Below are 26,536 nucleotides of genomic sequence, written 5' to 3'. Positions count from 1 at the left end.
CTGTTTTTAGGCTTCATTGGAAGACACAAAACTCCGGCTTGGCTGTTGCCTAACACTGTAACTACTTACATTCATCTGGCACCTAAGTTTTTGCATTTTTTTTTCTTTCAATGGAGTTAGACACCTAACTTGCCTTGGGATTTTTGACTAGGGTTCAGGGGCGGCCCGTGACTATAGGCTGACTCGGCTGTCGCCTAGTGTGCCGCCTTCAACGGCGCCCAATGATGACGTCACGGTGTGCCCGGGGTGCCTGATGATTTCACCCTACTGACGGCTCTGCAGGTGGGGGCACCGATCGTGTGTTACGCCTGGGGTGCCAGCTGCCGCAGCCTGCCTCAGGCCACTCCTGCTAGGGTTGCCAGATGGTTTCAACAAAAATACCAGACACACTTGACATATCACAATCTACATTACATCTTATTTGGAAAATACCGGACATTCATATTTTCTCAATTTGTTTCCCGAATAGAAAGCTCAAATACTGGACTGTCCAGTTCAAAACCAGATACCTGGGAACCCTACTTTTGACTTCCCTCCCCCCTTTGCACCCCTAGATGCCTAGCTAGAACTGAAAGTCTGGCTGGAGGGCCCAGCTCCTGCAGTCTCTTATACTGAGTTTAATTTACTCCCCCCTTCCCTAGGGCCTTGCTCCTGCAAGGGGAGCGGGGAGTGGGAGTGTTTGTGTGGGGGGGGGGCGGGGAAGAGGGTGTCCTGAATGTCAAGTGGGCTGCTGCAATGTAACCAATAGTGAGAAGTAAGGGGGCCACCAGACGGAGGGAGGCGGCCCCTGCACTAGGGCACTGTCCATTCCCGGTGCGCAGCCCCCGTGATTTCAAAGGTCGGTTCAGGGCGCTCGGTTGCGGAGTCAGGGACACCTGAGTGCGGCAGGATTGGCCCGGCCGTGTCCTCCCCCCGCCGTTACACAACCTGCCGGCGAGCGCCCCCCCGCAGCCTCATGCATATGCAATAGGGGCGAGTCTATTTAAAGCCGCGGGTGGCGCCTCTGGGCCCTTCCCCGCGCTCGCCGCCTGCAAAGCGGAGCCAGCATGTCGGACAAGCTGCCCTACAAAGTCGGTGAGCGGGGCCCGCGCTGCGATGCCGGGGCCAGGCGAGGCGGTTTCCCCGCGTGTGCTCCTTGCAGCCGGGAGACGTGGTGCGAGCGGTGCAAAGGGCGCCTCGCCCCCCCCCCCCCCCCGCCGCGCGCCCGCCCCCCCGGGCCCCTCGCCCGCCCCCCCCTCGCCGCGCGCCCGCCCCCCCCGGCCCCCCCCGGGCCCCTCGCCGGCCCCCCCCCCGGGCCCCTCGGGCTGGGCCTGGCGCTCCGCGGGGCGGGCTGGACCTGGCGGGGCGGGCGCCACGTGCCGGCCGGGGGCCCGCGGGACTTGCAGCCCCCCCCGCGAAGACTCCGGTTCCCAGGCTGCACCGGGCCGCGCGCCGGCCGCGGACTCGGCTCGGGGAAGCTGCGGCCCGGGGGGGGGGGGTAGGAGAGGGCGCGCGCCGGGGGTGCCGCTGGCCTGTGCTCGGGGCGGGGCTTCCTCCTGCGCTGCACGGCTCGCAGCGCCCCCCCCCCCCCCCCCCCGTTGCATAAAAGCATCACGCGTGGGCGCGCCGGCACCTGAAGCGGGGCAGCAGCTGTGCGTCCGGGGGGGGGAGAGGGGCTGTTAGAGCAGAGCCCCCCCCCGCCGTGGCTCCGAGCGCGAGGGGCTGAGCTGGCCTTGCCACCCCCGGCTGGGAGGGGCGGCAGGCTCAGTGGGGTGAGCTCTGGCTGGCGGGTTCAATCGGCCATTAGGGATGGGGACGTTCCTGGCCCTGCTGTGCAGGCAGGGGCTGGACTCGACCGGTCCCTCCCAGTTCTAGGGGATAGGCATCTCCATTCATTTCAAGCCGTGCTCTAGTCAGTTCACAAATGTTTGGCGGACTGGTAAGTTTTTATTTGAATATTCATTATGCAAATAATAAATATGCAAATAAAATGTTATCTGTCCAGCTAGCCCCAACCCTTGCTCCCCAGTGTCTAACACCCTTTGACTCCCACCCCATGCCCTTTGACCCTTTAACCTCTGACCCCTACAGCCCATGCCAATACCCTCTTGCCCTGTGACCCCACCACGCCCTCACCCAATACCTCTTTGATCTCACTCCACTCCTGCACTCTCCAGAGCGAGGCTTCCCCCTCTAGGGTACAGAGGCAGCAGCGAGGGGTAGTGTGGGGCTGGGAGCACACTGTCTGCTGGCCCCGCCCCTGGGGACCACTGAATAATCATGTAACCAATAAGATTTTGTGTGGGTACACAATTATTAAATTAAACATGAACATCCCTAAATGGGGAAGTCTTTTCTAACAGCTGCAATGATTGTGGAACTGGGCTCTTTCCCACTCCTTAGGCCTCTTGCATGAAATATTCTGCATGAATCCGGTGTGGAAGCCATTTATCGCATTGTGTTACATGCACACATCTTTATGCTCCAAAAACTAATCTGCGCACGTAGTTTTAGACACAGGTTGAAATTTGTGAATGCAAGTGCTTACAGGCAAGTGTGTAAGTGAAGAGGGCTGGTAATATTGAAAGCTTGGTTGCTTCTAACTTGCATACCTACATAAGGGTCGTAGACGCTTGGCTTTAGATTCTTGGCTTTCGGTGCATTTGAAAGCACTTAGCTGAAGAAGCTTGGTTGCATGAAGATCTACACTGTTCAAAGACTTCAGAAGGGGGAGGGGAAAACACTGGGCCTTCTCTCTCAGCTGTTGCTTCACATCCTATTTGATGGCTCCCTAGCCCTTGCAGCCAGTGCCAACTTGCAAATGTGTGAGAGTGGATACTGTGGTTTCATGCATTCAGGCCCAAAACCACCTGTTGTCTCTGTTGCAGCTGACATCAGCCTAGCAGAATGGGGTCGCAAGGCCATCGAGATCGCGGAGAATGAGATGCCGGGGCTGATGAAGATGCGGGAAAAGTACGCTGCCTCTAAGCCGCTGAAGGGCGCTCGGATCGCCGGCTGCCTCCACATGACGGTGCAGACTGCAGTGCTGATAGAAACACTGCTGGCGCTAGGTGCTGAGGTAAAGTGCCCTCCTGGGTTGCCTCCTCAGTGTGTCGTTAAGTGACACTATGGTGTGAATATTGCTTTTGCGTTTTGTAATGACACCAGGGACTCTTAGCACACATCTGCATTCCCTTCTGAAGGAGAGCACGCTGCTATTTGCAAACAGGGGGTGCCTCCTCCTTTTCCCAGGGGAAACGTGGCATTTCTCCTCTAGGATCCTAATTCCAGTGCACCATGTCAGCCAGCAGAAGGTGCCCCGATCTCCAGTGCCCATTCTGGCATGAGAGTAATCCTGTCCCCAGTTTAGGGACAGAGGCTGCTGTCAGATCAGGGTCCTGAGCTGTGATACCAAGCAATGTTATCAGGCTGCTGGAAACATCCAACCTCAAGTGACTGTTTCTTAAGCTGCTCAATCTGTGTTTAAAAACTAATCTGTCACTTGACAATCATCAAACAAGGTTCTGAATCCATCTGAGTGCAGCCTCTGGCTTTCAAGCTAGGTATGACTGTTGTGGAGGAAAGGATGCGCCAGAGTTCACACTGCTGGGCTGGGATTCTGAAAGCCTGGATTGAAGTTTGTGTATGATCTTCAGTGAGTCGCTTGGTTTCTATGTGCCTTAGTTCCCTATCTGTAGAATAGAGGTGAGCATTTTCCTTTCCATCAATGGAGTGTGGAAGATAAATATGTTTTCAATTCAGAGCAGCTGATGCTCCGGTAACAGGAGCCATACACGTATCTCCAGCAGAGAAGTGCATTGTGGCTTTTTTTTTCCAGGCTGCATGATTGGAAAGTGATCTATAGACTATTGGCAAGAATTTTCCTCCAGGTGCTAACGTACTTGTTGGATACACATGTAACATGCTTGGGTTCTGGGTCCCTGGAAGATGTTGACAGATGGGAGTGAGTTCAGAGAAAGGCACTGAGGATGAAGCTGGGTGAACTGACTCAGAAAGAAAATGAGCCAAATTTTCAAACATGCTCCCAATTACGCACATAAAAGCAGTGCACACATGGCATGTACGCACGTGCATCTGAGTGCTTGTTGGCACAAATACGGGCACATTTGGCATTGACACTGCAGCCTTTGCTTGCATGGGTCATTCCACTGATTTCAGTGGGACTATCTCTGTAAGGGTGGAAGGATTGCTTCCTTTAACAAGCTAGTTAGTTTGAATAAACATGCAGAAAGCCATCACTGCGCTCATTTGAGAGGGCAATTAAGGCTACAAGCAAACAGCCTGTTCAGCAATGACTTTTGTGTTTCCATTATGCATAGCAGATTCTAGAATTGATTGGGGCATTAAAATAGGTGCACAAACACTCTGTTCTGTTCAGTTCAGCTTAGAGGGGAGATTTGTGTGTGGAAGGCAGTTAGGCCAGCTGGAAAAAAACACAGAAGAGCTGGGTGAGCAAAATCTTACATTCTTCTTAACTGCACATGGCCTTTTCCCCTGCATTTCTGGCTACTCCAGGTTTCTGCATTTGCATTGTCGCCTATTCAGTTCCTTAATTGTGCACACAACATACATGCCTCAAATGTATTCCAGATGCATTCGCTTTGTACGTGACCAAAACTTTTATTACACAGCCATATTCTGCATTCTGTGAACATCTATAACTGGGTCCCTACCCAACTGTTGCTGCATCAGTTTGTTTTTATAATGGTCATGGTCGTAGAATTTAAAAAATCTTGAATGTAGAATCCCAGGGCTGGAAGAGACCTCAGGAGTCATCAAGTCCAATCCGCTGCCCAAAGCAGGACCAACCCCAAATAATCATTCCAGCCAGGGCTTTGTCAAGCTGGGAGTTGAAAACTTAATTGGTAAGAAAGGTGAGATTAGGACTCATGTTTCCTATGTCTAGGCCCTTGCCCTAACCACTGAGCCATGCTGCCTCTCAAATGCTATGCTGAGATTCGGATACAACAGTATCCCACTAGTAAATCTTAAATTTCATTGAGTTGTAACAAAGTGGGGAATAGGTATAAAACCAGCAAAATATCAGCATGTAAAGCCGGAGTCAGCATTTCTTGACTAAGGATCCCAGGCAAAGAGGGAGGTTAGTATTGCTACCCTTGCTTCTGTGCTGGTGTTAGAGCTGAGTGCCTAGCTAGCAGCCGCCAGTCTCTGGCTGCCCAGCTCTGAAGGCCTTAAAGAAGTAAGGGTGGCAATTGTGCGATTCCCCTCTCCCCACACACTCTCACACTTGCATGCATGCGCGTGCCTTGCGGTGCCTTTTATGTCAGGACCTCCTGTTTGAGAATTACTGTGTATTTTCCATCCTTTTACTCTATGGTATGGGTAAAAGTACATAGAAGATTAGATTTCACAGGGGAGACCACATTTTTGCAGTCCATGATGTGTTTTTGGTAGGGCCCTGCCTAAGGGTGTTAAATAATTGAATAGTTGAGTAACCTCATGAATTCTTATTGGTTACTCAACTATTCTATAGTCCCCGTGGGTGGGACCAGCAGCCACTCCCAAGGAGCCTCCTGCCACTGCCGTGTATCAGACATGGCAGCATGGATTGCCAGGTGGGAGGGGAGCCAGTTTATAAACTGTTTCCCCATGCAACAGGGTGACAGCAGCTCCTGTCCGGAGTGGGGGGGAGGTCTGAACGCCCTGACCGGGCACAAGCTGAAATTGAGCCAGGCTGCCTGCCCACCCTGGCTCCTAATACACTTGAAATGCAGAGTCCTTAACCCAGCGTGAGCCAGGACTGAGCCGGGCTGCTGGCCAGCCTGCTAAAAATTTACTAGGGGTAGGGGAGTTGTGTGTAGTCTCTAGCATTAACCAGTAAGCTTTTGCTTATCAGTTAATCAACTACACTGTTCTAGCCTAGCCCTGTCTATAACTTAGTAAGTGCAGTGGAATGTGTGTGCAACAGACTCTTTCACACGTAGTGAGACTGGAGCGTGTGATGTGTTGTGGCTTTTCATCACTAAGAAAAGGAACCTAAACTCAAACTGCCCTTTCTGGGCTGATTTCTTGTGGTCAAAGTTAGAGGCCTCTACATACTAGCCGGATGAAGCAGGAATTTGGGCTGATTTACTCTTCTCCCTGCTCCTCTTCATTTAGCTCCTACAACTAGCGCAAAGACCAGTTGTATTTTGCCTGCTCTGTAAGAAGTTGGCTCAACAAGTAAATCTTGTCTTCGGTTCTGTTCCAGGTACAGTGGTCCAGCTGCAACATTTTTTCCACTCAGGACCATGCTGCCGCTGCCATTGCTAACATCGGTGTTCCTGGTAAGTCTTGTGGTCTCATTTGGCTTGTCAGTGATGGGCAACCTAGGCTAATGAGGGGGACTGCATGTGTGGCCCTCCTTTATCTCCATGGGCCACAAGATTGTCATAATCAAAAGGGTCTCCCAGGAGAGGGTAGTTTTGCTCACTGCACTACCTAGAATTTGTGAGGGGCGCCGACTGACCCACAGCAGCGCTTGGCTGCGGGGGAGCGTGCAGCTCTTGCAGTCAGTGCTGTGTGCAATCAGCACGCACCTCGCTTCACGCGCCCTTGCTTTACATGCATGTCACTTCTGTAATACCAGTAGGAAAAAGACTACGTGGACAGAAAACAGCAGAATTTGGCAACCTGGCGCATGGGCAGCGGGAAACAGTGTCTTGCACATAGAAACCCAATGGGCCGCAGGTGGGCAACCTGCGGCTGCCTGTTTTAGCTAATCAAAGCATGTACAAATAAACTCCAGGATAGGAATAACTCCTCAAAGCAGCGTCCCTTACACCATAGGAAGTTTAATCCAAGCGGAGTTGCATTCAGCAGCTATCCCGGTATCTCGAGACTGGCTGATCCTGCAAAACCAACTAAAACATCTGTTAGCAGCTGCCTTAATTCTAGTCATTACGGCTCTCTAGGCTGCAGCTGGGAGCACGTTTGGGTAGACGACCTCCGGTAGCACAGCTGAAACTAGCACGTTAAAAAAGAGGCAGGGATGTGGCTCTGACAGCAGACTGGGCTCTGCCAGTGCTAGCGCAAGAGGAACGGGGTGAGTGGGCCTAGGCTGCAGTTTAGACATACCCTTGAGTGATGAAGCTGTCAGATGATAAAAATGAAGGCTGTAGATGGTATTTATGGAGTAGCGTGTCTGGGGCTTGCCAGCAGATCCAGGGCTAACGGGCTAAAGAGAATATGCTGGTCCCAAAATATTCAATGCAGTGTCCTTTCCGGTTGGCTACGGTGGCAGCATTAGATGTGCTGACCCCAAAGGTATGCCTGCTATGTTTAGACTGCCATCCCCAAAGCTGCTCAGCAGGTTAAACTCTGCTGTTGTGATGCTGCTGTAGACTGGAAGGTGATAACGTAACTTGCAGCTTGGATCAATATGAATACGTGCTCTGAAGACCCCTTGCTGTGATGAAGGCTTTGGAGTAGTCTCTGCTTAAGGAATTTTTCCTCTTGAGTGGAAGAGCAGCTGTTGATGCTAAAAATCCCAGGTGTTTTGAATCCAGTAACTCCAAATGCTTGAGTTCACTGTATGCAAATGTCCATCAGAAACTCACTCACCTTGGAAAGAAGGTCGGTCCCAGTCTCCTGTTTGCGTTTTGTGGCATCTGCCTTTACGCCTAGTCTTGCTGCACGCTGATGTGTGAAAATGGGATTTTCTGTTGTCGGCTTCAGTCCCTTTCGGGATAGCTGCCGTATGCCTGTGTAGTTAGCGGTTCCCAGTGTTGTTGAATTTACCAGCTAGCAATGGTCCTATAAGCGTATGTAATAAGCGAACTGCTCAGTCTAAGTATTGGTATCTATCCACTAGTGCCTGTAGGAATCCAGTTAATGAAACATTTAAATATGTATTTTGCTAAACATATAGTATAACCAAGGCATGCTTCTGAGATTAAAAAAATGTTATGTCTGTGTTGCTAAATTAAATCCATTTTGTCATACAATGGATTCTTTCTTTAAACTCCCCATGTATGTATGATGTGATTATATTTTCAGAACCAATGGATAAATATGTAAATATAATAGCTACTGTTATTTATTGTGGTTTATAATTAATGTTCAGATTGTGGTTTATAATTTGGACTGAAATGTAAGTTTCAAGGATCATGCAATTCTATTGGCAAATCACTCAATACAACCCAGTTCAGATGAGTTTTGTCACAAGTTTGAAACATTGTCCTGGGGGGAGAGCAAGCTTGAGATACTGTAGGGCCTGCAACCAGGTTATGGTTAAATTTGGAAGCTATGCAGAAGTGGGCAATTTTCTGGGGTATCAACCTAATTTCAGCCATGTTTCTCTTAAAGTACAGTGAAACCTTTGTTATCCGGCACTCTGTTAACCAGAAAACTTTGTTAACCGGTATTGCCCCCAGTCACAATACTGGCACATCTTTAGGCACACAGGCCTGGCTTGGTTTACCATGATTGGCTTAACAATTTTTTATTTAAGAAGTACTAATCATCTTTAACTCAAAATAGAAATGAGACCAACTGCCTCACACTGCAAAACTACCAATATTAAAAACTTGAGTTTTACTATTATTGTCCATTGGTTTTTCCTAGGTTGATGGGACCTTCAGATAACCGGAATTTTTAGATAACCGGAACACCCTAATCCCCGAGTGTGCTGGATAACACAGGCTTTACTGTAGCTGTGTTTCTTTGAGCTCAGAACTCAGTGATGTTTGAGGGTCCCAATCCCCTTTAAGGGTAATCTAATATATATATTTTAGAGTTTGTATGTGTGTGTGTCTGTCGGTCTGAGTCTGTTTGTTCAAGAGCTCCTCCTAAAGAGTGAGAGGTAGGACCACTGAATTGGGCGTGCAGCTCCCTCTGACCATAACTTAAAGTAAGGTCAGGGTTTGGTTGAGCAGGGTCATGGGAATGTGTGTGGAATGAGATTGTCTTGCATCAAGTGGACAGGGAGGGGGTGCGAGCAGGGACAGTTATTACTCACAAATGAGCACAGAGGGGCAGGAAGCACAGGGGATGGTTTATACTCACAAATGACCATGGGGGCAGCAAGCACCCCAGCCCTGGGAAGCAGCTGCCGGCTGACAGCCCAGACCCCACCACACCAGCCACCGGGTCAATCCCAGTTTCTTGTTTGCTTTTTGTGGCTTCCTCTTTAAATAGTCCTGCCCTTGCACACCAAGGGACTCAGACTGGAGACAGGCCAGTTGGGAGGCAAGGTTTGATGTCACTCATGCCATAGCCAGTCTCCATGGTGGAATGGCCCCTCCTGTTCTGTTCCATCTTGAGAAGTTAGGGATGGGTTGTTGGCCTTGCTGCTTGGCCTCTGCCTTGAGTTTCCAATATTGGCGAGTTCGAGTCCCTCTTGGTTTTCTAGCTAGCGCTTTGCATATTGAACCTATCAGGCCGTGGTTGTAGAGGTACGTGGCACCTCACATGTAGCTTTGCCAAGTGCCTCTGCCGAAGGAGCTGGCAGTACTGAACAGTGAAGCGTGTGTGAGTCTGCAGTGTGTTGTGGGCCCTGCTGCAAGACACCAAATCAACAGAACCGAGTGCTCCTCTGCAGTAGCCGATTGCCTGGGGTGTAAAGAGGCATGTGACCAAGTGCCTGAGAAGGCGTGGGAGATGTTGGTGGCTCTGAAATTGGGCGAAGGTGGGGAACGGTAGCGTAGCTGCATGGCTTCATTTCTCTGTCGTTTTATTTTATTTTGAGAGAAGTGAGTGTCTGGTAGGCTCTGACCGAGAGCCCATAATTTTGTGGCCCGGAACCTGAGGCAAAGCTAATTGTATCCTGCTTGCTCTGAGGGAGCCGTTTTCAGCTGCAAACAGAGTCGGTTCTTATCGCTGCCTCCAGGCTAATCACTCCTGATTACTCTCGTCCTTTGACTCTGGCACTGAGTGCTGCTGCTGCTGGGACTGGAACACGGACACACTGGGTAAGAGGCTCAACTAATTATTTCTTGTGCGTGTTGCGGTGCAGTGTTCGCCTGGAAGGGGGAGACGGACGAGGAATACCTGTGGTGCATCGAGCAGACCCTCTACTTCAAGGATGGGCAGCCCTTAAACATGATCTTGGATGACGGTGGAGACCTCACCAAACTGGTTCATACCAAACACCCACAACTCCTGAAAGGTAACGGCCCTGTGTTATGGTGAGATGTTGTGAGGAGAAAGGCTGTTTCCATTTCAGTGGGAAGCTCTGCCTGCAGGTAGGGCGGCACAGAAATATGCTGGCAAATGGTTTAGTGGCTATAGAGGTCCTGAGCCTCTTGTTGACACACACTTGTTTTCAGCTCAGCTCTGTATTGTCCCCCCTTGGCTGTGCCCCTGTAACAGGAAGTGGAAAGTGACACAGGCGCCTGTTTTAGGAGCTTTTGGTGGTGCTTGCCTGTAGCTTGTGACCGCATTTATTAGGATGACACCTCCTTTGGACCATTCTGGGGGTTAGCTTTACTGTGCGCCTCCTCAGTGACACACCTCTTCTCTCTAGCTGTAGCCCCCCTCTCATTCTGAGCTGCTGCTGCCTCTTTGCACGTGGCCCTCCAGCCAGGTCATTATCTGGGTTTTCCCCTTCCGGGGTACCACTTATTCACCAGCAATCTTAAACTGTGCTCCCATTCGCTGCCTCATTGCCACTCCTCGGTCTTGGACAGTTTTCCTTTCTCTGCCCCATGGCGCCTCCTCTTCAGTGACTGGCGGGGGAACCCAAGGAGTGTTCCCTTCTAGACTTTACTGCTTTTCCCTGGCCCTTTCCTCATCCTCCCCGGGACTCTGTCCTGAGGGTTTCCAGATTTTCATCTCCCTCTGCCCCAGGAGTAACTGTAGGTGGTTCTTGGAGTGCTTGCTCCGACGTGTTCCAGTTGAGGTGTGCACATGCCATGCACCCAACTGCCGGGAAGTTGTTACCCTCGCTACTACCCATGGGGTGGCTGTGGAACCCCCGGAGTGGCACCACCGCGATGTGGATCCTGGAGACTCTCCTGGTTGGTCGCTATCTCCAGTGGTGCAGCAGGGCTGCTGCTAAGGCAGGCTCCCTGACAGCCCTGGCTCCACGCTGCTCCCAGAAGCAGCCAGCATCCCTGTGGGCCTGGGCAGGGATCTCGGGGACCTGCTCCTGCAGCTCCCATTGGCCAGGAATGGGGACCTGTGCTCAGTGTGGGCTGAGGGCAATGCCTGCAGAAAGGAGCAGTGCCTGAAGCTGTGCCCCCAGGACTGCAGGGCCCATTGGCCCCTTCTGGGAGTAGCCTGGAGTCGCAGCAGGCTGGAAACCTGCCTTAGCCCGGCTGTACCACTGACCAGGAGCTGCCCGAGGCAAGTGCTGCCCAGCGGGGCCCAGCACCCCAAACCCCTTCCTCCACCCCACACTTTGCTCTGGCTTGAAGCCTTCTCTCAAGCTTCTTCCCAGGGTATGCACCCCACCCCTCCCCCCCCATCTCCCAGGCTCAGCCCAGAGCCCTTCCCACACTGACCCCCCCCAAGTCTGCATCCCTTCCCAAATCCCCGCTGCACCCAGTGAGAGTGGAGTGTGCAGGGCATGGCCTTAGGGAAGGGGTAGGGCAGGATCCTGGTTTGTTTTTATTGGGTATAAGAAGGCTGGAGGCCTCTTTCTGCTGGGCTTTATGTGGGCCTCTTCCTTCAGAGGTGAGCTGCTTCCCACTTGGCGCGCTCTGCGCAGCTTGTCTCCCCTCATTTGTTGCTTAATTGGCTGATTGGGCCCAGCCAGGTCCAATTCCGCCTTCAGACCCAGTTTGGGGAATACACCCGGTCAGAGGATTCTGGGCAGGGGTGGGAGGGGGCCCTGAAGAGCAAGCTCTACCAGCTGCTCCCTGCAGTTACATTGGGGGGGGGGAGAAGTTCAGTCTAATACCTTGTCTCTGCTCCTCTTCTTGAGGTCACTGAATGGAGCCGTGACCTGAAGCCTTTTTTGCCACAAAAGCTTCCTGCAGGCGGTAACATGCTCTGACCCTGTTAACGTTGGCAGTGCAAAGGGCTGATGAAATCCATAGTGAAGAGTCAGTGACAGAGCAGATCACCCTGCTAATATCGTAGCACAGTGAGCTAATGGGGGGGGGGTCGGCGTAAGCTAGTGACAAGCAGCCACCTAATGAGGCTCATCTCAAATCAGTTTTGTGCTGATCAGGGTGGTGGGTGGGCGGCACTGATTTGCCCAGGGAAGTCGACTGTCCAGTGATGCAGACACACCTACTTTGTGCCTGCAACACCCAGTGCTATCTCAGTCCTCAGAGTTCTGCTAATGTAGCTCGGCAGCCCTGCGACACCCCCAGGGGCTACGCTGAGACCATTCAATTCACTGCCCTTTGCCATGGGCCTCAGGTGAGACTTCTGTAGGGACTTGTTGCACTTACTAATCAAAGATTGGTCTCTGTGGTAACCATAATGGTCTGTGGCCATTGTGCTTCTAGAGAGCATTGCACTAAACAGGAGGAGAGCCTTCTGGAAGATGAATGTTGAATCGAACTCACTTCCCATAACAAAGCCCTTCACTCACCTATGCTGGCATAAATGTACTTCCTTCCGGTCGTCTTGAGGTTTAGTGGGCGTTGTTTTAGACTTTTCCTTGATTTAGACTGACTCTGACTCCCCTTTTCTCACCAGGGAAAGCGTTGAAACCCATCTCTGCATCAGGAGTTCTTCGCTCACTTCCTTCCATAGCTTTCCTGATCTTTCCTTTCTTGCTTAAACACAGAGATTTCCTTGTTGACATGTTTTCTTTCCATGATCTTCCAGTGAAGTCACGACAGATGGGTCATTGCATTAGCACCTCCAATGTCATAAATGGAAGGCTGCATTGCTAGAGGCGCTTGGGCGGGAGAGCTCTTGTTCCATCACCCGTGCAAGTGGGTCTTAAAGCCACTTGGCAAAATCTTGTGCTTTTGTGCACAAACTTTCAGGAATTTGGGGATTGGTTTCCCCTCCCCCATCCTACCCTAAGAAATGTCCTTCTGCGAAGGATCCCTAGAGGGCAGCACTGCACTGCTCATCGGTGTCTGCTTGCTCTGCCTCTGCGGCTTTAGGGGTTGCTTGTGGTTGCAGTGAGGAGGGAAATCTGCGGAGCACCTTGATTGTATGAAATTTCACTTTCACTGGAGATGGATGCAAGGGCTGTACAATTTTTGTGAGTTGGCAGAATTTCCACCACACAAGGTACGTGTGTATTAAGCTGTGGCTTGCCCTCTGTTGGAGAGGGGAAATACACCAGGCAAATGCTGATCGCAGTTTTTGTAATAGGTAAAACAGGCTCAACAGATGTTGAGGGAGGAAAGGAGAAGACCTGTTGCCGCTAATCTAACCTCTGGCTCCAGCAATTGGTCTATGTATCATAGATTCCATCCCCCCTTGGAGATCTCGTGTATATAATTGCTGGGTCCTTCTACATCCGAGTGCGCAATATTTCATGAGGGGCCAATCTAAGATTTTGGTAAGCGGCCAAGGGCTGCACTTCTCCCTGGATAGGGTGCGGGGTCTGGGATGGAGATTGGGTGCAGAAGGGAGCTTAGGATAGGAGACTGGAGTTCAGTAGAGGGTCTGAGAGTTTGGGTGAAGGAGGGGGATTAGTGTGCAGGATACAGGCATGGGTATGGGTGCAGGAGAGGATTCTGGCCTGGGGGAGGGGTGCAGGGTTTGGGAGGGAGTTGTGACCTGGGGCAGAGGAGTGCAGAGGGTTTGGGGGGTGAGCTGGGGCTGGGAGTTGAGGTACAGGAGGGGGTGGGGTGCCGGAAGCAGGCTCTGGCCAGGAGGTGCTTAGGTGGCACCCAGTGGGATCCTCAGGAGGTTCCCTGCCTGCTGCAGTCCCAGGGCTAAGAGTGTCTGGCTGCTCCATGTGCTTCTCTGCACCACGCACATGCATGTGTACGGGAGGGGGCGGTTCACTCACTGCTCCTGCACCCACTGGGGACTCCCCTGCTGGCCCCGGGCTCCATGCAGCGCCTCAGCCTTTGAAACGTAGCCCCAGCTTGCATCCCTAGTATTAGTTCAGATGGAATAACTCTAACCCAGTCACTGTTCTTTTCCCAGGCATTTGTGGCTTGACAGTCTCCCTTAACAGAATTCCTTCCCCCCAGGATTTTAGAACAGCGCAATTAAAAAAAAAATCGCACAGGCTTGAAATGTCGAATTAAAAACTAAAACCTGGACATTGTTGGTAAAACTTTTAAAAAGCGCCTCTGTGTGAAGAGCCCAAGTCCCATTAACTTTCAATGAAACTTAGGCTCTGAAGTGACGTGGGTGTGTTTGCAAATGTTGCCCTGTGTGGCTCAGATCACTGGTGTTGGTCTTCAATCTGGACCTGTGCCTTGGGCAAAATTCCCATGAATCTGATGTTTAGTGAAGTAGCGAAAGTCGGTAGGGAAGAGAAGGCGCATGTGAATGTGATTATTTCTATGGACCCCTGATTGGATTGTGTTGGAGTATTTAGCGTTTGCATAGTTCGTTGTCCCTTCCTATCGCTTTCCGAGACCTAGAACCCATCCTTGGAGACACAGTGCTGAGGCAGATCTTCCTCGCTGCACAGCTGGGATCTGAGGTTAGGTGTCCAGAGCGTGGCGACCAAATGAGTTACAGTCTGTGGGTTCCTGAGTCCCAGACCCATGCTCAGTCCATGAGCCTGGAGTGTTCAAACTGTGAGCCGAGAGGAGGCTATTAGTGGGGCACAAGGACCTGACTGGTGCTGGGAAGATCCCAGTGGTAAAAAATGAAACCAAACCAAGCTCCTGACACGGGGGCTGCTTGTGTTTGCGCCAGTTGCCCCTTGGCCATGACGCTGATGTAGCCAGGCCAGACCTGACCTGAGCGGTGCTGAGCTCCGTTCCTCGGACTCAGGAGCTTCTGCCTGGGGGTGGATGCAGAGCAGGCTCACTCTCCAGCCCCCGCTGCCCACCAGGATCTGCCTTGCTGCCCAGTTGTTACCCCTCCTCCCCCTGAAGGACCTTGTCCCTCGCTTGGCGGGAGGACACACGGCAGACAGAGCAAAGGCTGCTTTCCGTCCGCCTTGCCGGCTCGCTTCTCGTGGCTTCTGTCTCATCAGCGGCTCTCCCTCTTGCCACTGGTTGGCTTAACGTGTGTAAAAGCAGCCAGAAATGAGATGTTCTTTGGCCTGCCCTTGCCAGGGTGACCCTCCTGCTGCTAATTCCTGAGCACTGTCCCGTGGCAGGGAAACGTGATGTTTGCTGCCCTGGGGAGTGATTGGCGGTCAAGGTGTTGCAATGTAATCTCAGGGAGTTAAGTGAATCCAGATTTCTGTCCCAAAGTGACCCCCAGCCAGGAAAACATGGCCCATCCTTCAGCCTTTCATAAGAATTCCATCCGACTCCAGCAGTTTCTGTGAAGGCTGCATGGCTGAACCTTCTCGGGGCAGGTGGCTGGAGGAATGCTCCAGGAATAGCTGAGCTTCAGGGAGCACCAGTCTGAAATCCACCTGCTTTTGTTCTAGTGAGCACAGGTCACTGAATGGAGGGCAGCCACCCGGCAGTGCAAGTCCATGCTGACGGACTGCTCGGGCCTATGGCTGGTTTTCTGTTGCAGGTCACGCAGGGAATGTGTCTTTGTGGGAATGAGGTGCCAGTTGCCCTGTAGACTTTAGTCCTATGGGGAAAACTTAAAAGGAACAAAATAAAGCTGTTCCTTCTTGCCCTGCAGCACATTTCACTCACGTGGGCCTGCCAGCTGTGCCGCTCACGTCCTGAATCAGATTGTTGGCCACTGCTGGCCAAAAGGAAGGATGGTTCGAGTGGTCGTCTGGCATGCCAGAGACTTGGGTTCAGTTCCCTGTTCTGCCAAAGACTTCGTGACCTTGGTCAAGTCACTTAGTCTCCTTGGTCCTCAGTTCCTGATCTGTCAAATGGAGAGCAGTGCAGGTGTTAGGAGGGTAAATACATAATGCCTGTGAGGTGTTCAGTTACTAGGGTGATGGTGTAGAAGTACTTAGGTAAATAGTGCCTGTCTGTGTTCTGCCCCAACTCCGCTGCAGGACAGTCAGGCTCTAGGCTCATGGCAGCAATAATGTGTGAAGAAATGGCTGGAGCCACTGTAAGGCAGGTGGAGTCTGAAGTAGGCTATTGGATTATTCTAGGTACGTAGGGGCTCACCTGGGATACTTTCAGCCAGGTGGACATAGGATGCATCTACATATGAAATGAGGTTGACTGTATTCAGATGAACGTTTAGCATCTGATTTTATAAAGTCACTGGCGCGTGTCCATGGTAAGCGCATTTGGTCAAAGGAGCGCACCCCCACTACCATTGATTCTTACAGCAATGCACTGTGGGTAGCCATCCCACAGTTCCTGCTGCCCATTTGATTTCTGGGTTAGGGTCCCGATGCCTGATGGGATTAAAATCATTGACCTAGGTGGGTCTGGGAACGTGTCATCCGTCTCCCAAGATGGACTTACATCCTCCTTCCCTCCTTGAAAGCAGCTGCAAACAATTTTTTCGCACCCTTTTTTCCTTGGTTAGTCTGTGCAGGTGCCATAGCAACGTAAGCATGGACCCCACGCTGCTGTGGCAAGCTTTGCAGCCCCTCAGGCCTCATCCTGCAGTTTGTCCGGAGCTTAGCTAGGAGCTGCTGGTGCGAGGAGGAACGTGAGGAGGCTATGCACACAGATGTGCAGGAACCCATTGAATGGAGCATTTGGCATATGGTGATTGCAGTGGGGTGTGTTAGCACAGTAGAACACAGATTCTGGTCTCAGGAAAAAGCAGAGACTGATGGGACTGCAGAGATACACACCTATGGGATGATGACCAGTGGCTGCAAAACGTTTGCATGTGTGAGCCATTTCCATGAAACTCTGAATTGCTTTTCCCCACCCTGACGTGCTGCAGTGCCAAAAGGAGACCTGATCTGACCGGTGAGAAGCGAGTGGCAATAGCCCCGTGGAAGCTTTCGGCGATGGATTGCCATCTGTCCGTTGGGAGTCTATTCGGAGTGGGTAAATCTACAGTGGGGGTTGCTGTGATCGAAGTAGCCAGAGCGATCAGTACCCTCTTGCTAGGAAGGGTAGTGACTCTGGGGAAACGTGCAAGACCTAGTGGATGGCTCTGCTGCAATGGAGTTCGCTAACTGGTGGGGGGAGAGACAGAATGCCCCACCTTTGCCAAAGAGCACATCAACTACACGGGATACGTTTCCACGGTGTTGCAAGTACTGGTGGGTCACATGGGCTGTTTCACCAGTCTCCATGTGGGATGGTCAGGAAAGATGCAGGACATGCACAACTTTAGGAGTTTTGATCTCTTCAGAAAGCTGCAAGATGGATCTTTCTTCCCAGACCAGAACATTTTTATTGGTGACATTGAAATGCCAATATAAACTTGAAACAACAAATAGTCTTGCAGCACCTTAGAGACTAAAAAAAAAAAAAAAATTTAGATAGTATGAACTTTTGTGAGCACAGCCCATTTCTTCAGATGAATGGTGTTAAGGAGTCCAGAGGGCAGAGAAGGAGAAGGGATGGGGAGGGAAAGAAAATGAAAAAAAATATATTGTCAATTAGTGTGCATGGTAAATGAGGCTGATAGAATGGGTTCTAATAAGTACCCGGTGCTTGGCTTTTTATGTCTTTATCGTGTGGAATGTAGTGGGCCATCCAGTTAAGGTCTTTGTTTTAAACCTCTATTGCAGGTGTCAAAGATGTAAATGAAATCAAGTTTCTGTAGCTTCTCTCTCCAGCTGGCTTTTGAAATTGCCCTGTAATAATATTGTCCCCTTTAGATCTGTTAGTGAGTGCCTGGGCAAGTTAAAATATTCCCCAAACCTTAGAGACTCAGCCTACCCCTGCCTCTCGTGGCTAATCACTTTGTGCACAGTCCACCTCAACAGCAGTAAGGAGCTCTTCAACTAGAGACTGAGCAAATGCAGAATGGTGGTAGAATGTGCCTTTGGCTGTTTAAAGGATGTTGGCACACTGAGTGGTTTAGACCAGTGTTTCTCAACCAGTGGTACAAGTACCCTCGGGTACTCGAGAGGAGTCTGGGCGTACATCAACACAACTGACATTTGAAGAAAACTGAATTTTTGTTTTAAGTTTTACAGCGCTTGATTATTTTTGTACTTTTTATACCCAAAAATTTCATCTCCTGTCCGGCTACGATTAAGCTGTTTAAACAAATGTGTTGCAATGGTAGAAAAAATGTTTGTGTGTCTGAAAACTGTAGCTGCTGGGGGTATTTATAGTTTTTTTTAAAAAAGGGGTACTTTGTTAAAAAAAAAAAAAAAAAAAAGTTGCGAGACACTGAGTTAGACCTCAGTGAATGCAATATTCCCATTGTTGCTGCTTGCTATGTGCCGCCTAATATCTGTGAAAGTAAGAACAACTTCTAGTGGTGGGGGGGGGGGTGCTGAAGGCCTATCATCTGGCAGCCAGTTATGAGCAGCCAGACACCAGGACAGTGAGACGTTAACATCAAGACAAATTGTGCATCAGAGAGTCTTTGAAGAACAGTTTTATGAATGGCTGGACAATGATGTGACAGTTGAGGGTTGCTCATTACCAGGTCCCCCGTTATGAGTACTGTCCTGTAAACCACCCCCCATGGGTTGGAACGGTGACTATAGATGCTATTGTTTGAAAACATGCATTTTTGTAGGTAACTCAGTGACCCCAGACAAAATGGAACAGAAAAGGAGTTGTGGGTGTAACAAGCATCAGATGATGGCGGGGAGGAGGAGAGGGACAAGCCACCCCTTGGAGTTGAGCGGCTGGCTTGCTGGGACATCCACCCCTTCCCCCCTGCATTGTAGAGTGTCTGGGAGAGGGTATGAACTTGGGGAGTGGGCAGCTGGTTTATAAATGGGTACGGTGGGGGAGGGGCTCTGCTCAAGCTTCCTTTTGTGCCTCTCTACCAGGTGCCTCATCAGGTCCATTGGCTCTCCCATGAGCCTCAGCATCTTGTTCTGTGTGCTAGTCCTGTTCCCCGCATGCTGGCCTGTTCGGTGCAGATGACCTTGGACCTCCGTGCATTGATTTGTGCCGTGCCAATGCGGGTGGATTGTATTTCACGAGTGTGGGGTTTTTTGCCTTCTAATCAACAAAAGCCTGACTGCTAGAGTGAGGGACGAGACCACAGACGAGCATTAGAAGAGAGAAAAAGGGCAGACTTCATAGACGATACTCTAAAAACAAACCGGTTAACTCTTTTACAGTGAATGAAGCTTGAGACGGAAGTCATGGGTTTGAGAGCGAAGTCACTGATGCTCTGCAGTTGCATGGGATCCCTGGCTGGCATCTGCAAAGTTATTTTGGGGGCACCTAGGGAGCTGGGATGTTCTCAGGCTATTTTCTTTTTTTTATTGAAGACCCAAACAGTCCCATACGAGATGGGTTCTTGTCTCTTCCTCCTCCCCACTGGCAGAATTCTTCCAGATGGGGCCACTGTGACTCTGTCAGTCTCAGGCTGGACGTTTCAGTTTGCACATGGCTCTTCTGGTCTCGCCTGCAGGAATTAAAGGCATCTCCGAAGAGACGACGACTGGGGTTCACGAGCTGCATAAGATGAAAGCCAAGGGGAGCCTGAAAGTGCCAGCCATCAACGTCAATGATTCTGTCACCAAGGTAATGCAGGCAGCGTTCTGCCGCACCCCCTTTCCTGCGGATACAGGATTTGCGAGTGCCGCGGCAGACTGTTACTCTGCACCCCATCTGGGCATGCTAAGCTTGTTGTCCTTGCAGACGGGGGCTGGCTGCTCTTTGGCTTGGTGGCTAATAAATCTCAAGATATGGTGGATGGGGTAGGATGTGGAAGGGACCTGGGACATGTATGAGTTAATGCAGCGTGGCAACTTAATGGATTTCTTGCAACTTCAGAAAAACTGTGGTGTAGAATAAAGCACTGGTGCCTTGCAAGAGTCTTCGTTCCTCCTTGTTTGCTGGTATTCCAGCAGCGCACTCCGTTCCCAGCAGAGGCCAGAGCTCCATTAGGCCAGCCCTGCGCAAACACGCAGCTCTTCCCAGCGAGGATAGTCTCTTCCAGTCTAAGCCAGTGGGTCTCTGCCACAAAGCTGCAGCCCATGCGACAGCCTCAGGCCACACAGGTAGTATAGACATTGTGGGTGTGGGCCACCATGGTAACTAGGTGGGAACCATTGGTCTAAGCCGGGGTGGGGAACCTCAGGCCTGGGGACTGAATGCAGCTCCCAGCTTGCGCAGATCTGGCCCCCGAGGCTCATCCCCCCCTGCCCCCCACCTTGGGGAGCCTGTGCTGGTGCTCCAGCCCCTTTACTACCCCACCATAGGGCTGTAGCACACACAGTCTAGTAGGCTCTGGTGTGCGAAGGGAATGCAAGGAGAGTCTTCCTGCTTCTCAGGCGGGCGGCACATCAGTAAGGGGCTTTTTGGGTGGCCCCCGACTGATATTTCTGTGGGTCAGAGGCCCCCAACCCACAAAAGTTTCCTCTCCCCTGAAGCCAACAGGACAGGAGAGAAAACAGACCGGGAAGTGAAGGGACCTGCCTAAGGTGTCACTGTAGGTCAGTGGAGGTGCTGGGGTTAAAACCCAGGCCACCTACCACCAGCCCCAGCTGCACCCCCCAGAACCGCCGCGAACAGTTGGCTTCAGCTGTGGCAGCTGCCAGAACTGAAACCAGCTATTCATGATGGCTGTGGGGGCTGGGCCTTTTGGTGGCGTGCTAATATTTTATTTATATATTTGCATTCGTTCTTTGCATCGTTACTGCTCCGCCAAAAGTCTGTGAACGGGTTTGCCGGTCCATGGTGTAAAACAGGTTGGGAACCGCTGTGCTAGGCTCAGGCAGATGAAAACATGGAATTTCATTGTTTGTCTTCTGTTGCCGAGCTGAGCTTTGAACTAAGGGCTGGGCCAAGATGCCTCTGCCACTGATTTGTAAGGCAGGTGTGAGACGGGGCTCCTTGCTTTAAGTGCCTGGTGCCTTGGCACAGTGTTACTCTGCTGATGGGCTGTGGATGAGTATCCACTGCGATGAGGCTGGCACTTGAGCCCCGTGGTATTTGTCTTCCTTCCCCGGGCGAGGAATTCTTCCCCAGCTCGTCGCAGATGGCGGGGAGCAGTGACTGGGACGTGCTTTGGGCCCTAGTGGCTTGGAGCTGTGCATGCGAGTGCTTGGTGCTTCTAGACCACCCCCCCTTCCCGGAAAGATGCAGCTCCCTAGAACTTGCTGGCTGCGGTTGCCAGGTCAGCGATAGCTGTGCCATTTGGAACAGTCTGTGGGCTTCTGTAGCAAGTGGAGTCTGAGCGAGCCATAGCTCCCTGCTGTGTACCTGCTGCTGTCCAGGCTCTGTCTGTGGCAGGCTCCCATGCGCTGCTCTGTTCGTCACCTTCAGTTGCCCCAGGGAGGCTGTTTTTGAAGCCCAAGAACTAGCCAGCAGGTGAACTGCACGAATGAAATGCCTCTGATAAGAGTCTGCGATAGCCATCTGGGCCGGAGTCCGAAGCCACTGAAAGGAATGCAGCCGAATCCATGTTCAGCTAGACCGACCTTGCCTTGATGTGGGGAAAAGCACGTAGCTGACTGTCCGCTTCGCGGCATTCGATAAGTGTGTCCAGGTCCTCTGTAAATAGGAAGCATGTGAGCGTCTCAGTGATTGCTTCAGCTATTCTCAAATGACTGCTTCCCTCCCCAGAGTAAATTCGATAACCTTTACGGTTGCCGCGAGTCCCTTATCGATGGCATTAAACGTGCCACGGATGTCATGATCGCCGGGAAGGTGGCCATCGTGGCAGGCTACGGAGATGTTGGCAAAGGTTGCGCTCAAGCCTTGAGAAACTTTGGAGCCAGGGTCATCATCACAGAAATTGATCCCATCAACGCGCTGCAGGCAGCCATGGAAGGTGAGCCGCTGAGGATTATGGGGGCAGGGCATTGGGAACTCGGTGCAGCGTTGGTGGGCTCTGTAGCCTGTTGTGTAGCGCACGTCGTGACACCTGGCCAAGAGTCACTGGGAGGTCAGCAGCCCTGGTCCTCGCTCTGATGGAGGTGACTCTTGCATGCGATGGTGCCAGTAATGGACTGTTCCCTTCTGGCTGTAGGGAGTGGAGTTAGTACTGGTGTAAATGATGTGCCTCTGTTGGGACACTTGAGGGTCTCCTCCCCAATTTTAGGCTGCACCGTAGTTCCAGAGTTTGGGATAGGCCCTCTCTGCTTTGTGGCAGTGGTACCAAGTTTCTGAACAGGTGTTGGACTGGCTCCTGCCCAGACAGCTCTAACCTCCACCCGGGCCTAGACTTCAAGGGACCGTCTCCGCGTCCGAATACCCAGCATTCGCCTCCATTCTGCGCCAGGCAGCATAACAATGAGCCTCTTTGGGAAGCCCTACTTGGTAGTGACAAGGAAGCAAACCAAACTCCATGCTTCCTGGGTCCCCACTAGTTGGTGGGTGCCCTGTGCAGACAGGCTGATACACGTGCAGTTACCTCCCCTCCATGCGTGTGCCGGGGTGGTACCCTGACGAACGCGAAACCTGCAAAACTGGCACGTTCACCTTCCTTGGAGGCAGCGTGGTGATAATGGCACTGCACGGCCCACGGGGTGGAAGAGGGAGAGGTGGGGACAGTGCCTGTTGAGCGGGCGTTCCTGTATCGTATCTTCATGTACCGGGTGTTGGCTGGGAGAAGAGGCTCTTGGCAGGGCGCAGGACAATGGTTTTTCTTTTCACCTTCAGGTTATGAGGTAACAGTCATGGAGGAGGCTTGCAAAGAAGGGAACATCTTTGTCACCACCACTGGCTGCACTGACATCGTGCAGGGCAGGTACTGTCCATCCCCTGGCTGAAAGTGAAGTGACCCCATGTCCGATATTGACAAGACTCTGCTTGGCAGCACGGGACGGGCTATGGGGGGCAGCGCTGGCCATTCGGCTCTGCAGGGCTGGGCGTTGTGAACGGGGGGGGGGGGGGGGGAGTGCTCTGATCCGGGCGAAGGGCATTGGGAGAGCCACAGGGAACACTTGGCTGGAATGGGGGGGCTTGGGGTGAGGAGCACTGGCAGAGTTGGTTGGGGAGGGGAGTCCAGGGCTGGAGTATCAGGAGGGATTTGCCAAGTGCAAGACGGGCAGAGTAGGAGAGGAACCTCCTGCCTGGGTCTGACTCTTGCCGCCCTCAGTCCCGCTCTCAAACTCCTCTTGCCCCGGCGTGAGGAGAGACGTCGCTGCTTCGGCTGCAGGGTTGCCATTCGAAGGTGCTATGCTGACGGGCCAGGGCAGCTCTTCTCTCGGGGTCCTGCCTTGGCTCTTTGGAGAGCTCGTTGCCCCTGTTGTGCCTGGCAAATACCCTGGTGGCCCCTCCCCTCAGGCCCCTGCTTGCAGCCCCACTGCCCTCTTGCTGCTCCCATGCCTGTGAATACTGACAGCAGAAGGTGAAATTGCCACGGCCGGGGGGTGCTGAGGTGACTTTCCCAGCCGGGCCTCTTTCAAGGTTCCACTCTTAGGTCCCCAGAGGCTGCCACCGTCCATTTTCTCAGGACTCCCCTTACCCTGCCCAACACGGCACTGCCGGCAGTGGGGCAGAGTGGGCCAAGGCCTGCTCTGCGACAGCACCTGCCTTCTCGTTGCAGACACTTCGAACAGATGAAGGACGATGCCATCGTCTGTAACATCGGCCACTTTGACGTGGAGGTGGATGCGAAGTGGCTGAAAGAGAACGCCGTGGAGACAGTGAACATTAAACCTCAGGTGAGCTGGGCCTGCCATGGGGGAGCTATTCAGCTATCTTCCTCCTGCACGGGGAGGCTGGTTCCCCCTCAGACGCTCTCCTTTCCATAACTAGCGACTCCCGGCCTTCCTCCTGGCTGCTAGGAACAAACAGGCTCTCCTTTCTCCTGTGTGCGATCGAGGGCCGAGGAGACCGTGGACTGCGGTGTTGCCTGGCCTTTGGAAGGATGTACCCGCAGGGCCAGGGCCATCTTTGGCTAAGAAGCCAAGGTTTGGCTTGTTTGTATAGTGACCACCCTGACCATAAGTGCTGGCGTAGGCAATGAAGGACAAACCAGGAGCCTGTTTGGATGATGATGGGAGGAGGGGAGCTTGGAAAGGTGAGTGGGAAGTTGATTCTGACTTCTGGCCTGGCTCAGCTCTAGAAAGCCGGCTGGGCCCTCCAGTATCATAGGCTGTGAGGAGCTGAGGACGGCATTTAATCTTCCTCTGGGCACCCTGTGGATGAGGCCCCTGAGGTTGTCTTGAGGCTTCTGGAATTGCCTGCCCAGCTGACCTGGGGGGAGGCTGAGCCATACTGGGAGCGTCCTTCTGATCCTTTGCAGGGCCCTCCCCAGAGTAAGTAGCAGAGACACCGGCTCTTTGGACTCTGCTGGCTGTGCCCAGTGCTAAGAGGAGGCAGGAGAATGGAGGAAAAGGGAGAACTTGGCTCAGCGTTTGCTAGGGTCCCCAGTAAGCACTGGACAGCGAATCGGCGTCTGTGCACTCAGGGGTGGAGTTGGAACTCGGGGTCTCTTTGCCAGCAAGCCAACGACAGAGTTCCTGCCTTCCCAAGGCTATGGGATCAGAGAGGGAGCCTTGGGTTTCCTGTTGGTTGTGGCCATCAGTGTTGCTTGTCTTCTATCCAGGCCATTGAGGAAAATTCAGCAGGAGAGGGTGTTGGAGACTCTAGAAGCCCCTTGTGGGTGCCAGAGCGCTAGGTCCCCAGCCAATTGAACTGTCCTTCCCTCTTCCATGTTTCCTTCCTGACTAGAAACATCCGTGTCATATGCTGCCCATGTTCCACGCCTGCAGGGTCTGAGCGCCCTGGCAGAGCTATCTGCGCTGGCTGATTGCCTGCAGCTCGAGTAGGGCAGCTCCACAACAGTAACTGAAACCATTTCTGTGTCAAGAAGAAAAAGCCCTGGGGGTTGGGAGGGAAATCTGACTTAATATCGCCAGACCGCAGTCCCTGTGTGGGGTGACGTACGGTGCCCTGTAGAGACAAGATCTGCAGAAATCCTTCAAACTGGCCTCCAGTTAATTGAAAGGTAGGTCCTAGAAAGCAGTTGTCAGCTGTTTCCTCAAAGCGTAAACCAACTGGGGAGAGATTCTGCAGGGCAGCAGCGCTGCATCATCGCCAGGAAATGCATGGAACAGTTCCCTGGTACTTAATGTGGTTCTGGATGCAATTAACCAAATACTGCCTGTCTTCTTTGATTTCCCTGTTTAACTATCAAAGTAACACTGCAGACAGCCATTTCTTCTGCAGGCAGTGTCTCTGGCGGTGTGGCGTTGGTAATGGGATACCAATGCTGTGCTGTAGACAGCATCTATCTGCCAAGAGTCATAGAATGTGGGACCCGGTGGTGGAGTGTTCTCCCTTCCATTCTGCACCAAACCTAAATGTTCCCAGGAAAATCTCCAGTCACCACAGTCCTTAGTACAGTCTTGCCTGGCAAGAATCTGGGCATTTAGGACGTCTCTATACCACCTGGCACAGGGGTAAACAAAATGCCTCTCATGGCCTGGATCCGGCCCACTAAGCTGCTAGATCCAGCTTGCAGACCCCCTGTTGGGACCCTCAGCAGCTGCTGTTTTAGGTGCAGGGCTGCTTCATGTGTGTGTCTACATGCAGCCTCCTGCTCTCTCCAGAGCAATCTCCCTGTCCCCAGCCCAATCCTCAGCTACTATTGGCTGGAAACAACCAGACAATAGGAGCTGAGAGATTGGTCTGGGGGCCGCACAAGCCTCTTCCTTCCCCTCTCCCCCCTCCCCCCGAGCTGGGCAACATGGAGGGAGCAGCCTGCAATTTTAAGCAGTCTGGGGCTGCAGAAGCAGGGAGCCCAGCCTGCCATGGGGGTGCTGCAGGGTTGCTGACCGAGAGATGCTTAGGTAAGCGCCTCCCAGTCAGAGCCTGCCTCCGGGACTCCTGCACCTCCCACACCCCAACTCCCTCCCCCAGGTCACAACTCCCTCCTAGACCCTGTACCCCCCCCCCATGACCCTACACTCCATTCCCTGGACCCAGCAGTCTTCTTCTTAGACCTCACACTGTCTCCTGTACCCCAGTCCCTTACCTCATGCTCCCTTCTGTACCCAACCTCCATTCCAGACCCCACACCTCCTCCATAGAAAAGTAGCTCTTGATCACTTTCTAAAATCTTGGAGTGGCCTCCCACCAAAAATGATTGTCCACCCTGACCTAGCAGATAAATGCATAAAAGCACTGATTTGGGGGGTTGGAATGGGAGCAGAAAGTGTAAGAGCAAAATGCCATAGGAAAGGTAAAATCAAGGCATTGTCTATCTCTTGGACCAAGACCCTTTAGTCCAAGGTAGCAACGTTAGCCAGCTACTCGTCTGTCCATTTGGGCAGTGCTGGCAAATGAGACTTGGGATACAACCTGTAAGTATTCAAGGCCATCTACTTGGCTTCACAGTTGTCATCTTGAGTTCAGAGTTGTGAACCTATCCTGGAGACATTTGGCACCCAGGGGAGAGTATCTCCCCTGGCTACTGAGACTCACCTGTGGCCCCTGCTCTACGCTTGAGCTAGAGTTGTAAGTGTTTCTAAAGTTGGCTGTAGTGTGTTTCTGCTCTTGCTGCTCTCCTTGAGGTCGGTGAAGGATGTGTCTGGTTCCACGACCTTAACTCCAGA

General features: G+C 52.2%; 1 protein-coding gene across 2 annotated transcripts in view; it reads left to right on the top strand.

Annotated features, from left to right (window-relative positions):
- The first annotated feature begins 912 nt into the window (after window positions 1-912).
- AHCY (adenosylhomocysteinase) overlaps window positions 913-26,536 on the top strand; it is a 34,283-nt gene continuing 8,659 nt past the window's right edge. Inside the window, exons 1-8 of one of the 2 annotated variants that reach the window (XM_075901531.1) lie at window positions 913-1,074; window positions 2,868-3,058; window positions 6,212-6,287; window positions 9,956-10,108; window positions 19,435-19,547; window positions 21,594-21,801; window positions 22,632-22,719; window positions 23,521-23,638. In XM_075901531.1, coding sequence (XP_075757646.1) covers window positions 1,047-1,074; window positions 2,868-3,058; window positions 6,212-6,287; window positions 9,956-10,108; window positions 19,435-19,547; window positions 21,594-21,801; window positions 22,632-22,719; window positions 23,521-23,638 — 975 coding nt within the window. In that variant the 5' untranslated portion in view covers window positions 913-1,046. The remainder of the gene's footprint in view (window positions 1,075-2,867; window positions 3,059-6,211; window positions 6,288-9,955; window positions 10,109-19,434; window positions 19,548-21,593; window positions 21,802-22,631; window positions 22,720-23,520; window positions 23,639-26,536) is intronic. The other variant, XM_075901533.1, reaches the window with a different exon arrangement.

This window comes from Pelodiscus sinensis, chromosome 18, assembly GCF_049634645.1.
Source record: "Pelodiscus sinensis isolate JC-2024 chromosome 18, ASM4963464v1, whole genome shotgun sequence".
NCBI classification, from domain to species: Eukaryota; Metazoa; Chordata; order Testudines; family Trionychidae; genus Pelodiscus; species Pelodiscus sinensis.
Note: the sequence above shows the minus strand (reverse complement) of the source record. Positions and strands in the feature narration are given on the sequence as shown.